This window comes from Cydia pomonella, chromosome 4 (genome assembly GCF_033807575.1).
Source record: "Cydia pomonella isolate Wapato2018A chromosome 4, ilCydPomo1, whole genome shotgun sequence".
NCBI lineage: Eukaryota > Metazoa > Arthropoda > Insecta > Lepidoptera > Tortricidae > Cydia > Cydia pomonella.
In genome coordinates, this window is record NC_084706.1 from 12157931 (window position 1) to 12172998 (window position 15068).

Below are 15068 nucleotides of genomic sequence, written 5' to 3' on the forward strand. Positions count from 1 at the left end.
AAAAAGAGAAGTCAAAAAGGAAGCACAGGATAGAGTCAGACCAAAAAATACGTATATTTTAAATTTTTGAGTGTTGTATAGAATAAATAAGAATGATTAATACAAAATAATTTCATCATCATTTCTCCTCTCCTCCCTTCGGTCGTGTTTTAATTTATCACCACTCGTTGCGAATTTCCTATTTTCTGCACTTGTATCGTAAATAACTATTTAGGTACTGGCTAATAATACCCAATTTTACCCAGTATTTAATTGAATTGGCCGACTTTAAAACTTTTAACACAAATTTAAGGCTACGAGGGATGTGCTTGTGAAGGACCAATAGAATCACTTAATTTACCTATCATCGCTCAGCGTGAAGTGACTCCATTGGTTCTTAACAAACGTATCCCTCGCTATGCACCCTCGCACATCTCTGGTGGAAACGCAGCCTTAGTGATAGTCGTAACTTACGCAAAACAAGTTTTACAAGTGTTTGACACTAAGGTCAAAACAGCTTATTTCATAAATAAAAGGCAAAATAAATTGCATCAATGTTTTATTTTCTTCTTAGACAAACTGGGAACTTCAGTTTCGTATTCTATTTCGACGCGCGGCTTCTTCCTGGATACAATCTTCTCAGCAACGTCCTAAAAATATATAGCTATTATATAAATACCATTCCCAAAAATATATCGTGCAGAAATGTTGACAGCTGAATTAAGTGGGACAGCTGCCGTTTGATAAAGGTAAGTAAGCAAGTAAATATTATTTTCGCCACTCCAACTGGTAAAGGCCCTCTTGATTGTTCAAAAACTAATGAGTTGCGTTTTATCCACATGTGCGGCAAAATAATCAAATGCAAATTTTGAGTTGTTTCCTGATGTTAGCCGGTAGAATGGACTTTTGAATGATTTTTTTATTACGTTAATTTGGATTGCACTCACATGCTTCATATTTTTCAGTGACTTCTATTATTATAATAAAATAAGGGTGACAGCTGGTAGCTACAGTTACCAAAAGCAAGTGAGTGGGTAGTTAGTATTTTCCTCGTGTTAGTGTGGTGAAAAATGTTGTGTTTCATTCGGAGGCTAAGTTTGTTTAAACCTCGTGCATTGGAACTCTCGCAACGCTCAAAATTCCAGATGAATCTTTCGCTGGCTCGGGTAAACGAGCGGTTAAGTTTAAAAATTAAACAACGTTGCCCCTTTGTAAAACAAATAACTATTATTGCACCACCAATAAAATTATACATTTTACATATATGTAAAAGTACAAACAAATTTTCAAGGAAAATAGGACCAGGTGTCAACAGGCCGTCTTATCGCTAAAAAGCTATCTCTTCCAGACAACCTTTGGGTAGCAGGAAATGTAGAACTCATGCAAAAGTCTAAGTAATATATATTTATACTTATATATATACAACATACATATAAAACGGCAACTTAAGGCAAAGATAGAAAGTATAGAGTGGCCGCATAAACATCTACACGCGAGTGATATTTAGTGTTGGGTAAACTGAACTCTGCTCTTATTTATGCATTTATTACTACTTTTTGCATTTATTTATGTTCTGCCTCTTTCTATATTATCAAAATTTCAGTGAAGGGTAAACCTAAATCACCTCAATCCAAACTACCCATTTAGTTTATGTCAATGTTCTGTCTGTGTCTCTCTTATGAAAACCTTTTGTTATTTTCATTGTTAAGTAGATCTAAATTATCTTATACCTTTAAACGAGCAATTCTTGTATATATATATTTCTGTGATCTCGGAATCGGCTCTAACGATTTCGCAGAAATTTGGTATATGGGGGTTTTTGTGGGTATACAATCGATCTAGATTAGTCTTATGTTTGGGAAAACGCGTGTTTTCGAGTTTTCATGCGTTTTTCTTTCGACGCAGAATATGGTCGCTAATTTCGTGTTGCCGGCCACTGTCCGTCTGGTCCAGCGGTTTAAGACGCGGACGGCTAGAAACGAGTGTTACGGGTTCGAATCTCGCCCGGTGACTTACTTTTTTTTTTATATGGTTAAGTTTATATATAATTTTTTTAATTTTTATTGTTTTAGACAAGTTTAATTTAGTAAAAAAATATAGGTAAGATTATCACCTATACACCACCATATTACAATAAATAGTTAATCTAAACTACCCTTTTTCCAGCATACTTATATTCTTACTTCTTCTCTTATGTAAAGGCCCTCTTGCTCAGTATGTTTGTTGCATGTCCAAATTTTTTTATGTAAGTACCATGGTTCCCTAAATAAATAACTCTAAATCTCGTTTTATTCGCAACACCCTAGCCACAGAAGCTCCTACCTCAACATATAGTTTCAGCTGTTTTTTTAAATGGGGAGAGATTTAACTAATCTTAATTCTACTGACAAAGCTGATAGAAGAGAGATACTTGAAACGCTCTTTGAGATAAGTTGGTGTATCGGAGTTAAAGAGAATGCCATAAAGAAGCGTGAGGACATGAGTCACGGCGAAGACGGATAGGAAGCCACTTGACCTGAGAATGAAACTATGACACATGGTCATATTTGCGCAAGCCTTATACAAATATTCTGGAGGCGCTCAAGCTTATTCAACTGGCCCTGCGTAAGGTCCAGATAGCAAATGTCAGCATAATCTAATATGGGCAGTAAGAGAGATTGAGCTAGCGCAATCTTAGTGGCGTAAGACAAGAAATTTCGAAGTCTACGGAGTGATGCAATTGCAGCAAACATTTTCCTGCTAACCTCACTCACCTGAGGTGCCCAAAAGAGACTCTGTTCCATCATGACACCGAGATTCTTTATCTGTAGGGAACGGAATCTGAATGCCGTCAAACACAATGGCAGGTAGAGAACCAAAACCAATCCGGGCAGTAAGCTTTGAGCCACCAATATACCATAACCTGAGTTTTAGTTGGGTTTACATTGAGACCGTAACGTTTACTCCAATTTAAAATGCTCTCCAATTCAGTGTTTATGGCGCATATAGTCTGTGGTAGATCGGCAACAGAGCCGTAAGAGTATATTTGAAGGTCGTCAGCGTAAAGGAGTACAAAATATTGGAAGTGATAGAGTTTATAAAGATAGAAAAAATAAGAGGAGACAACATGCCGTACTGTGAAACCAGTCAACTATTGAAGGAGATACATTAAGTGAACGCAATATACCTAGCAGGATATCGAAGTCAACCATGCTGAAAGCATTACTGAAACCCAGAAGCGACAATATCGTGATTTTACGATATCCATACCAGCCCGGATATCGTCAGTCATTTTTACAAGAGCGGTAGTTATGCTGTGGTCTGAACGGAAACCGGATTGGTATGGGTTCATGAGCGCCTGTCTGTTCAAAAAAGAAGTAAGCTGCTGATATACTAGACGCTCTAGAACTTTTGAAAGGAAAGGAAGAATGGATTGGATGGGAATGGAATAGATAAGACGGTAGTCTGAGATGGACTAGGGACTGGACTTTTTAGGCAGTGGAATAACATCGACATCTTTCCAAAGCGACGGGAAAGCATTAGAAGACGTGGAGCTATTGAGGATAAAGGTGCATGATAATAGGAGCTGAGGTCAATGAGAGGCTCATGTTTCGGCTCAGGGCACCAACGGTATTAGACGAGATGGCTATTACGTTCTTCTTAACGTCACTGTCAGTAAATTTAGCAAGAGAAAACGGGGGATAGTTGGGATATTTGAAAGAAAGTTAAGGGTGTCCAACTTAACTGGACCCAGACAAAGTGGCAGAAGAAGAGAAATTCAGGTTAAGCTAGTCGAGGTCAACGCTATCACTGATTGAGTTTTGATGTTGCTTCCCAACTCCATGTGACTTTAGAAACTTCTAAACTTTGGCGGAGAACCCATTTTCTACGGAATTGTGAATATGTCGCCTCTGAGCATCACGGCATATTGTACCTACTGCAAATATTCTGCAAAGTATAGTACTTAGCCTTATTTTTGTCTGAACGGTATCCCTTGAATTTAGATTTAGCCAAAATCTTTTTTGCTATTAGTAACCTAATGTCCTCGGCTTCTAAAAAAGATGAAAAAGTTTTTTTGTTTGCAAAAAGTCACTGACTTATCAAACCACCCTCGTATTTCTATGCTAACAAAGGCGTTACAATATATTTGGCTACCTTGGCCGTTACTATCTATTCGAAGCTGACTGTACAATTAAACCAAAACGATAATGCCTTCTAGGGCGGTGATTTACAAACGTTTGAAATTCGCAATGTGTTTGTAGGTAAGGTTCATTCAAACAGCTTTAAAGATTTCTCGTCGTGGTGTTAGATTTTGGCCCAATTATGCGAGATATGTATTTATGTGGTCAATAAGTTTCTTATTAAATTTACTTGCTAGATGAATGCACTAACAAACTTCGAAAGTAAAAAGTTGTGTTATAATACTAAACTTGTTCGAAGATAATATACGTTTACATGTCTTACCTCAATATCAGATGTCTCCGACTCAAAATCACTTCCAACATCTGCACCTTCTCTATGACCTGAATCACTTTCCTGCATTTGGGAAATATTAAATTAGACAAATTATGGATGCAATAAACTTAATATATGGAAGGACTGAAATATAGTCCTTGAGATGAAAATATAGCCCAACAACTTTGTATTTGGCCCTAAGATAGTGTCGCTATATTCAGCTTACATACATATTATAGCAATAATGTGCGTACGTCATGAATAGTCGGTTTAGTGTGTAATGGCTTCGTGTTGATAGTTGTATATTGTTATCAAAACACTGTTTTCACAGAATCGAATTCGTATAATATATTCGTTTGATAGAGACCAAAATCTGATTCTAAATATTCAATTCTTTACATCCTGACTCTGATGAATTTTGATTTTCATTAGTTGTTGTAGACCGCTTTCAGGACCATCAACCTTGATTATACCTTTATTCCTACATTCGTCTTCATTTTTTTTATTGGTCTCGGAAGAAAATAATAATTAATAACACTTATTAAGTTTGACACAAACAACTAAACCAGTTAAATACAACCGCACTATAAAATGTCAGTACGGGTCATATCACTTATGTCAAAGATAAATTTAAATGCACTGTTTATTAAAATCCTACGCGATTCTTCGTCCTTTTGTTGATGCAAATATTTTATTGTATTCAAAATATTGAAGTGAAAACTTCTTTAGCGACGCTGTGCACTTTTTGTGATGGGGAAAAAATGTTAAACTCGCGACAGGTCTCGTGACCGACAGATTCGTCAGATTGAAATTTTTTCTGAGAGATAAACTTTTTGATGTTAAATAATTGTAATAGTTCTGAAGTGTTAAATTTTTAATGTAATATAAATTGTCATGTTTGTGTTCAATAGCACAATAAATAAATATTTTATTTTACCACATAAATGATAGTACTTTTATACTGATAATTAAAGCAATTCATGCAAATTTATTCCCTAACCATTCGAAAATATCAAAAATGCACAAAGTTAATATTCAAGTTTTCACTTCTGCCGGCACTCCCGGAGTGCAACCTGTTGTTTTTATTTCTTGCATCTTTAGGAATCTTTTTTGGCATTATTGTGGTATAATATTTTCTTTTTGTTTACATAGGTGGCATTCAATGACTTTGAACGTCTGGTTGTTAAGGAGTACTCGATGCCAGTAAAATAAATTAGTACCACTGAAAATCCGCAACCTGATGAGGGCCACATACAAAGTTGTTGTGCTTTAAATACATATTTCAACGAAAATCTTAGCGTCATATTTTGAAGCTATCAACACAGTTTTATCTCTAGACTTGCAAGCGTTTCTATGGCTATGGTATTTTAGGTAATCTTAAAACTTACCTCATCACTGTCCATGTCACTATCTCCTTCTACAAATTCATCTGTCTCCTCAACAGCTTGCAGTTCTCTCTCCAATTCCGGCTCCATTTCCACCTCTCGGTCGTCCTCGTCTTCCCTCTCACTCTCACTTTCGTCAGATACTTCCTCGGCTTTCAGTGCTGCGTCGAACGCCATTTGCGGGAAGTTGTAGATGTCATTGTACTGAAATTGTGGATGCTTACTTTGAATACCTAATTAATTGCCAATAAATTCGTTTCATAAATCTTTAAGTAAAAATTATATAAGTCATGTCATATGATTGATACGCGGTAAATCAATGATGAGAGTAAGCTCCTTGCAAAATTGTAACCTATAGCATTGTTTCTAATTAGCCGGGTCCACACAGTGCGAGCATACGCGTGTGACAATTTCCTTGCGCACAAACCGGCCAGTATAGACGTGCCTCGGCCGTATTGTGCGTGAGGAAATTGCCTCGCGCGTATGCTCGCTCTGTGTGGACCCGGCTAATGAGTAATAAAATTTCACACTTTTTGAACCCATGGTTCAAAAATGAGAGGGGTGTGGACACATTTATTTTCTTTCAGAACGATTATTTCTGAAAATATACACTTTATCAAAAAATTACCCTTATTCGTTTTGAAAGCCCAATCCAACGATACCCTAAACCATTGGCTTAAAGCCTGTTTCTTAAAAAAAAAAAACGTTTTTTATGGGACCCAAAATTTTTTTTGACATTTTTGGTGCACATATATAACGAAGTCCTATTGTCCTGCTCGCGCACAGGAACGGCCTGCGGATCCACATCCAATGTGAAGACTGCCTTTCAGGTACAGAAGGGGTAATTTTTGTTTTAAGAGAGGTGTAGTAGGCCCAGTAGAGGTAAGTACTCACAGTGCCCTTCTTAAGTCTCTCCAGCAGTTGTTTCTCTATGGCGTTGTCTATTCTCGCGGCGACAAGAGCCTTCTCTTCGCGTCTCCGCTCCCGCCTCTCAATTTTACGTTGTATGGGCACTATCTCCTTACTGAAAGTATACATAAGAACACATAATTTTACAATAATATTACACATATTTTTTTTACAACCTGTCTGGTTCAGTGGGTAGTGACCATGCCTATGAAGCCGGATGGTCCCGGGTTCAAATACTGGTAAGGGCATTTATTTGTGTCATGAGCACAAGAGCATGAGAATGATATATATAATATATAAATATTATTTATAAATACTTAAATACATAGAAAACACCCATGACTTAGGAACAAATATCCGTGCTCATCACACGAATAAATGTCCTTACCAGGATTATTATTATGTAATTTTTAACGGTTCTGTACCAAAAAAGGTACAAAAAGTGTCCGTCCGTCTGTCTGTCATATCGACAAAGCTAACCCAGACACATTGAAAGTATTATTTTTTTTTTATTAATTATGGGAAATGTCCAAAATGAAGAGGGGGCAAAATTCCAAAGTCTAGTGAGTAGGCCAAGTGGGTTATCATTTGAAAGAGCTCAAATTGTTCATTCCAAAACATTTTTTTCTTTTTTTCATAGAGAAAAAAAATATTTATGAAGGAAAAGGAATACAATACAGGAAAAATATAATTAGACCTCTATCTTGGTAACTTCTTTTTTAATTAACAAAAAACTGTTCCGAATTCAGTTTGCAATTTAACCAACTTTAAGTGTATTACACCTGAAATTTCTGGGATTACATTTAATACACCTTTTTTCAAATAAAAGATCGGATCGAAATCGGTCCACATGATAGAGAATTATCCTCGAAAAACCAACATACGTGCATCGGTCAAATTAGTTAGACAATTTGCCGATAGATGGCGTTGTACACAAAAATACTTAGTATAGGTACTTCTGTTCAAGTCTTTCGCCTTTATAGTTAATTCAAAGTTTGTACGGAACCCTCGGTGCGCGTGTTTAACGAACTCTCACTTGAGCGGTTTTTTTTATTACTAAGTAGATTATTATGTCCAGTAACTCACACGCGTCTAAGCTTAAGTTTTCTCATCCGAATGAGATACTGAGTTATTTTGACAAATCTCTGTTTACACTTGGCCTTGATGAAGCCAGGCCAGTACAATAAGTTCTCATTTATCTGGTGGATGGCCTTCTCAAAGTTCCGTGACAGTTTCACTTTCTCCCATTGCTTGGCAGGAAACATGACTCTGGAATGCAAGATATTTATAAATCATTAATGGAAAGTTTACTTATGACTGATTGACAGGAAAGGAGACTGACAAAAAAAAAATTATAATATAAACTGCCTAGTGACTATCCTTAGGGTAGATGTCAGTAACCTTGAAAGTACATGGATTTTTATTTTAAACAGCAGTTATTTAAAAATCATGAATATGGAAAAATATCTGCTGCCATTGACATATATCTAAGGATGGGCCTTACGGGCAATAAGAATGGGGCCAGTACAGCGGTGTCACACACACGGATTCGAACCAATCATGCAGCCTAACGCCACAACGGGATTGGTTGATGAGTTCACATCACATTTGTCGCTAGTTGCGTTAGACTGCATGATTGGCTCGCATTCATGAGTGACACTGCTGAACTGGTACCATTCTTAGTGCTCGAAAGGCCCGTCCTTAGATAAAGATATATATTATTTCAACTTAATTTATTCTTAAAGTCATTGACACTTTGGGTCGATTTAAATTGTATTAACAATCACATTAAACATCAATCCTCTCTTATTCCCCTTTTCATATAGTTGGGATCTCTAGCATCCCATTTCATGTATTTGCTGCGTAAATGATATTTTTCTCCAATATGCTCGGAAATGTTCACCTTATTGTAGCAAATATAGTATGGGAAGTTCTTCATTATGGTCAAACTCATATTAAAAAAAATCAAACCATTATTGTCGTGTCTTAGCAGATGGGAAGTAATTACAGGATTGTTTTTTACTTTTTAAAATAAATAAATATTATAGGACATTAGTACACAAATTGACTAAGTCCCACAGTAAGCTCAATAAGGCTTGTGTTGGTACTTAGACAACGATATATATAATATATAAATATTTATCAATTTAAATTAAATTAAATAAGCCTTTAATCCACATATGAATCACTTGTAAATACAAATATTAAGTTGTCTTGTTATAAAATGTCTCTTAGTGTGGTGTGCCTGTCGGCATAGGCCTCTTCCAACTCTTTCCAGTGCTGTCTGTCTAAAGCAACTCTGGTCCAGCGGGGTCCTAGAGTAAACTGGATGTCATCTTCCCATCTGGTTATTTGTTGACCTTTTTTGCGCTTGCAACCGAATGGGTACCAGTGGGTCACTTGCTTGCTCCATTTTTCTTTGTTGTCTCGCAGCATGTGGCCTGTCCAACTCCACTTTTGTTGGTCAATACGCTCGAGTATGTCCTTTACTTTTGTTCTTCGCCTTATTTCCTCGTTCCAGATTCTGTCCCTTAGTACAAACCAAGCATACTTCTCTCCATAGCTCGTTGGCATTTATATTTATAAATACTTAAATACATAGAAAACACCCATGACTCAGGAACAAATATCCATGCTCATCACACGAATAAATGCCCTCACCAGGATTTGAACCTGGGACCATCGGCTTCATAGGCAGGGTCACTACCCACTAGGCCAAAGTGGTTGTCAGAAACATGTATGAACTAAGAAAAATCCAAACAGCCAATTAATATAGCTTAATAAAATCAAACACTATATAAAAGTTTTATATTTTTTTAAAGATCTCATGCGTGCAAATACAGCTTATATTGCACAACTATATTGAATGGTACTGAATGGCAGAGTAGTTGTTCCTTTAACTTGTTAAAAATAATTAAAGAGGGAAATTGTTTTTGACGTTTTTGATGTGAAGGATTGATTTGAGTGCTGGTTGATACTTAAATTATGATTATTTTAGCTTTTTTCGTCCCATGTTTGGAGAAAAGCACTATATACGCTTCGGCAGGAAAAGCAATTCAGGGATTCGTCTGCTTTGTCTAACTCTGCTTCACATGGTCCGACAAATTTGAAACTCATCCATGAATTGCCGTTTCCCGGCCTCTGCAATAATGTACTATTTTTTCAACACCTCTCTTCTTTGTTCGGTTTAAAGAATTTTTTATTTCTCATAAGAATTTTTTACAATTCACTTACATGAGAATTAGGAGTAAATAAGTTAACAATGTACGGGTGAGCGTATGCATGCGTATTTACATTCACACAATACTAACAAGTGCCTTAAATTACCTTAAAATATATACATATCTACAGTTTTCATTTAGTGTAACTACGCAAAAGGCAAAACATTATTTCTGCACTAAATGCGGGTCATTGACAAACAACAAACTCATTAATTTACCTTAGTAGGATTAATCTTAGGTGTAAGAAAATAAATCTAGCCATACGCGACCATATACTCTCTGGCTCAGTACAAAATATAATTAGCGCAATTTTAGTATTTTTTGTAAATTTTTATTGGTAAAAAATGTGATCATATAATGTTATTTACTTTAGCGTATTCGATACATGTACTTACATTAGTGGGTAGACTAACAAAATATGGAGTGAGTTGATGCTTAGCTGATGTGTTTACGCCGAGCGTGCTGCACACTTACAGCGATAAGAGTGTACACAGATTAAGTAGAATGGAAGTGGCTTAGAGCGCGCTGTGGACATCAGAGCGCACTTGGTTAGTTACAAAAGATTTTAGTAATTTTTTTTGAAAGTGGGCATAGTGGGCATCCTCATATTTTCCATTTTGAAAGAACATAGCCACACGCACCAAACAAACACTGCATGAGGACTGAGAAGACTTTGATGCATGAAGAAATACTGACACCAAGCGGTTCAGCCAAGGCCATGTTCGGTTGAGGGAAACTCACGTGCTGTTTGGCCAGGGAATGTCTACACTGGCAGGACATTTTCTCGCGAGGCTATTTGTTCTGTGCTTTCTTCCAATAGCCTTACTCATTTTGGATTTCATTAGCAAAGAAACTACATTGACCTCATTTTGCAAACTATCCAAGCACCATAGTCAACAGAGTAGCATTCGCTCGCTCCGTATATCCCTTACATTTCATTATAGTGTTAAAAGGGCCTCTACATGTTGGCTTTGCTACATGCCTCCCAAAGGTCCAGAACACCATTGTTCAGTATTTTTTTTTATTGGTTCACCAACAATTGTTTACACTTTTTAAGTGATAACCCTCCAGTAAGACATAAAGAAAATAATAAAAAAGAAAATAGTAAATCAAAAGAAATTTTTACTTATTGCACCACCACCCCTGAAGAACAGCGAAACAAAAAACATTCAAAAATCTATGTAGCAGCGCTAAATGTACTTACATTAAGAACAGATGACAACCTAGAAGAGCTAGTTTCAAGCTTAAAAAATGTGAATTGGGACATCCTAGGATTGAGCGAGATAAGACGAATGGGTGAACATATCGCTAAATATGATGATTTTGTGTTCTACTACATTGGCGAGACTCCAGGCAGACACGGTGTGGGCTTTATGGTTAAAAATCATCTAGCAAAGCAAATAATAGAGTTCCGAGGTATGTCTGAGCGCATTGCACTGCTACGCCTGAATTTACCTGAATACAAAGATCCTTGGACCATAATACAAGTCTACTCACCTACTGAGCAAGCAGAGGGAGAGAGAATTGACAAATTCTACTCAGACCTAAACGAACTGGTAAACTCTTATCCACATAAAAACTTGGTCATTATGGGTGACTTCAACGGACAGATTGGGCAAAGACAACCCGATGAAGATAAAGTAACTGGGCTTTTTACCTACAGTACAAAACCTAGGAGCAGGAACGGGCAGAAGCTTATAGATTTTGCCAAAGAAAATAACCTGTATGTCATCAATACAAAGTTTAAAAAGAAAAAGGACAAAATGTGGACATGGATATCACCAGATGGCAAATCAAGAAATGAAATAGATTTCATACTGTCTAACAAATCAAAATGCTTTAATAACTTGAGTGTCATTAATAACTTGAATTTCAACACCAATCATCGAATGGTCAGGGCAGAACTTAAAACATGTCCACCAAAAAATGCTAGACCAAAAATAAACCCAGAAAATAAAGGAATTAACAAATATGACAGAAAGCAAATCACCACATCACTCACAAATAAACTCATTGAATACAAAAACAAAACAAGTGTTAATGTGCAAGAAACCTATGATTGGCTAGAAAGAATCATCATAGATACCACTGAGCAGAACAACAAGACTAACAAAGTAAGAGAGAAATGGATGTCAACAAGAACTACCAACCTTCTGAATGAAAGAGCCACTTACATAAATTCTAAACCTACCAAAGAGAAAAGGAGAGAAATAACAAGGTTAAGCAAAGAAATTAAAGAAAGCATAAGAAAAGATAGAAAACAGCATAGAATGGCAACCATAGAGAAGCATATATTACAAACAGGAGGCATCAAAAAGGCATATAAAGAATTAAACAACAAAAAAGATTGGATAGTAAAAATGGAAAATGACAACGGGATAAAGAAAAGTGGCAGACAGGATATACTACAAATAGCAACATCTTACTATACAAAATTATATGAACAGAACGAGAGTGAAATAGAAATTGACCTTCAAGAGACCCAATCTGTACCCCACATCATGCCTGAAGAAACGGAAGCGGCTATAAATACGCAAAAAATAGACAAATCTCCAGGCCCTGACGGAATAAGCAATGAAGTTCTTAAACTTGTTAAAATATCACTAGTACCTGTTCTCACAAAAATTTTCAACAAAATATTAGACACGGAACACATCCCAAAACAATGGACCAAATCTAACATAATTCTTTTATTCAAAAAGGGAAACCACCTAGACATTGGAAACTACCGACCCATTAGCCTTATGTCAAACATTTACAAAATATTTGCAAAGATCATTCTCAGAAGAATTGAAAAAAGACTCGACGAGCAACAACCAATAGAACAGGCGGGTTTCCGCAAAGACTATTCAGTCCTCGACCACATCCACACAGTACGGCAAATATTGGAAAGATACGAAGAATATCAACTTACATACTATATGGCATTCATTGACTATCGGAAAGCCTTTGATTCGCTTATACATACACAAATTTGGAAAGCTTTAAAAGAACAGGGAATAGAACACAAATACATACGAATAATAAGAAACATCTACAAGCACAGCTCAGCATGCATCCAATTAGAGAGGAAGGGAAGCACATTTCGAATTCAAAAAGGTGTGAGGCAAGGAGACCCACTCTCCCCTAGACTCTTTCTGGCTGCATTGGAAATGATCTTCAAGAATCTTGAATGGGACAACCTAGGACTAAAAATTGACGGTCGCACACTAACACATCTGCGATTTGCAGACGATATTGTGCTTTTTGCTAACACATCAGAAGAACTTGAAAAGATGATAAACGGACTAGCAGCAGAAAGTATCAAGGTTGGACTGAAGCTAAATCCTGATAAAACAAAGATTATGACCAACAATAAAAAAAATCCCATAACAGTGGCAGAAGCCCCAATAAGCTATGTGGATGAATATATCTATCTCGGACAGTTAATGGCCACGAAGGACCCTATTGACAAAGAAATAGACAGAAGAGTAACAAACGGATGGAAAAGGTACTGGAACCTGAAAGAAGTGATGAAAGACAAAAGTCTCCACATCGCAACAAAATCGAAACTGTTTAACACCTGCATTTTGCCAGTTCTAGTATATGGAAGCGAAACTTGGAGCTTAACAACAGAAAACACTGAAAAACTGGCCACTTGCCAAAGAGCGATGGAAAGGAGTATGATAGGACTAAGGCGAGCAGACAAAGTTAAAAACACCATCATCAGAAAGAAAACAAAAGTGCAGGACATAACCAGAAAGATCAAAAGGCAGAAGTGGAAATGGGCAGGTCACATAGTCCGAGGAAAAGACAAGAGGAGCAAAATAGTCAGCCTATGGTATCCACGAATAGGAAACAGAAAGCAATGCAGGCCCCAAAAAAGATGGGTTGACGACATAAGAGAGGTGGCAGGTTTAACTTGGTGCAGAGTAGCCACAGACAGACGAGAATGGAGAAGACTGGAGGAGGCCTTTGCCAATTGGCAACCAGATGAGCAACAGTGGAATAAGAACGAAATTTACGAGTATTGAACGGCATCTGTCAAAAAAGGCTTATAATAATAATAATAAAAGTGATAAATACAAACGTTTTGACTATTAACGTGTCGCATAACAATTACTTATAGGTAAACACCACATGAATGAATTTACAGTAAGTATATATATATTTTTTTAATTACATTTGTATTCGTATTCCTGGAAAGTATTTATTAATCCTGGAAAGTATGCAAATTATGTTCTAGCAACCAAACACAAAATCAGGATGTTTCACAGGCACATAAATAGATATATTTTGGCTTCACAGTCTGGGCTTTACGGAAAGAAGTTTCTGGGTCTAAAGATTCTCCGACATACACTATGCAATAGCCGGGCCCACACAGAGCAAGCATATGCGCGAGGTAATTTCCTCACACACAATGCGGCCAGTGTAGCCGTGCCTCGGCCGAGGCGGCGCGCGCGTTTTCCTCGCCCGAGTGCGCCGGAAGTTGCCTCGCACATATGCTCACTCTGTATGGACCCGGCTATTCACTTTCTACAATACTTAGCTTTAATTTAGTGGCTTAACATTGCAAAAATTATAGGTACATAAAAACATACCTTTCTGCTGTCTTCATGTACAAGTAAATAATACCATTTTCTTCCCTAATCGTCGCATACTTGCTGTTTGCGAGCGGGCAGGAAGCCCGCGTACATAGACCAGTGAGGTTATATTCATTGCGGCAAAAATGTTGGGTCTGTGTCCTGAAAAACGTGAAAAAATGACTTTAATAGCTTTCAACGAAATTATTAGTTAATAAAATACTATTGCAATCCAAAAACTTACGTTACTTTGTGGGAACAATGGGTCTTGTTGATGATGGCCCAAACAACCTAAATATTAAAAGAATATACATATTAATCTGCACGTAGTATGATTTTTATTTAATTTTCTTGCATATAAGTATTTACGTACATCATCATGCTGCATTTTGAGTGATTATGCGTTATAATATAGCTATTATATTAAAACATCGACGCACATGTGCATTTTTTTTACATTGAAATGACGACTGACCGGACTGACGAGTGACAGTGACGTGACGTGATGACATGTGATAGTTAATACTGAACGTTTTTTTATTTACCTCAAACAGTAAAAATAAAACATAGCCATAAGC

The 15068-nt window shown here is 36.8% G+C and overlaps 1 protein-coding gene across 1 annotated transcript; it reads right to left on the reverse strand.

The window, feature by feature from the left end:
* Positions 1-521: 521 nt before the first annotated feature.
* Positions 522-15014, reverse strand: LOC133517112 (protein MAK16 homolog A). The gene is made up of 8 exons (XM_061850273.1): positions 14864-15014; positions 14735-14781; positions 14509-14652; positions 7794-7976; positions 6693-6822; positions 5802-6002; positions 4423-4494; positions 522-629 (listed from the first exon to the last, which is right to left on the reverse strand). The coding sequence occupies exons 1-8, from the start codon at positions 14876-14878 to the stop codon at positions 531-533; spliced, it is 891 nt and encodes a 296-aa protein (XP_061706257.1). The 5' UTR covers positions 14879-15014; the 3' UTR covers positions 522-530.
* Positions 15015-15068: the final 54 nt, after the last annotated feature.

Bases quoted from the DNA above. Each gene is read 5' to 3' on its own strand.
- LOC133517112 (XM_061850273.1), bottom strand. The intron at 14,653-14,734 runs GTAAGTTTTTGG...CACGTTTTTCAG, and splicing joins CATTGTTCCCACAAAGTAAC to GACACAGACCCAACATTTTT. The intron at 6,823-7,793 runs GTGAGTTACTGG...GTATACTTTCAG, and splicing joins AAACTTAAGCTTAGACGCGT to TAAGGAGATAGTGCCCATAC.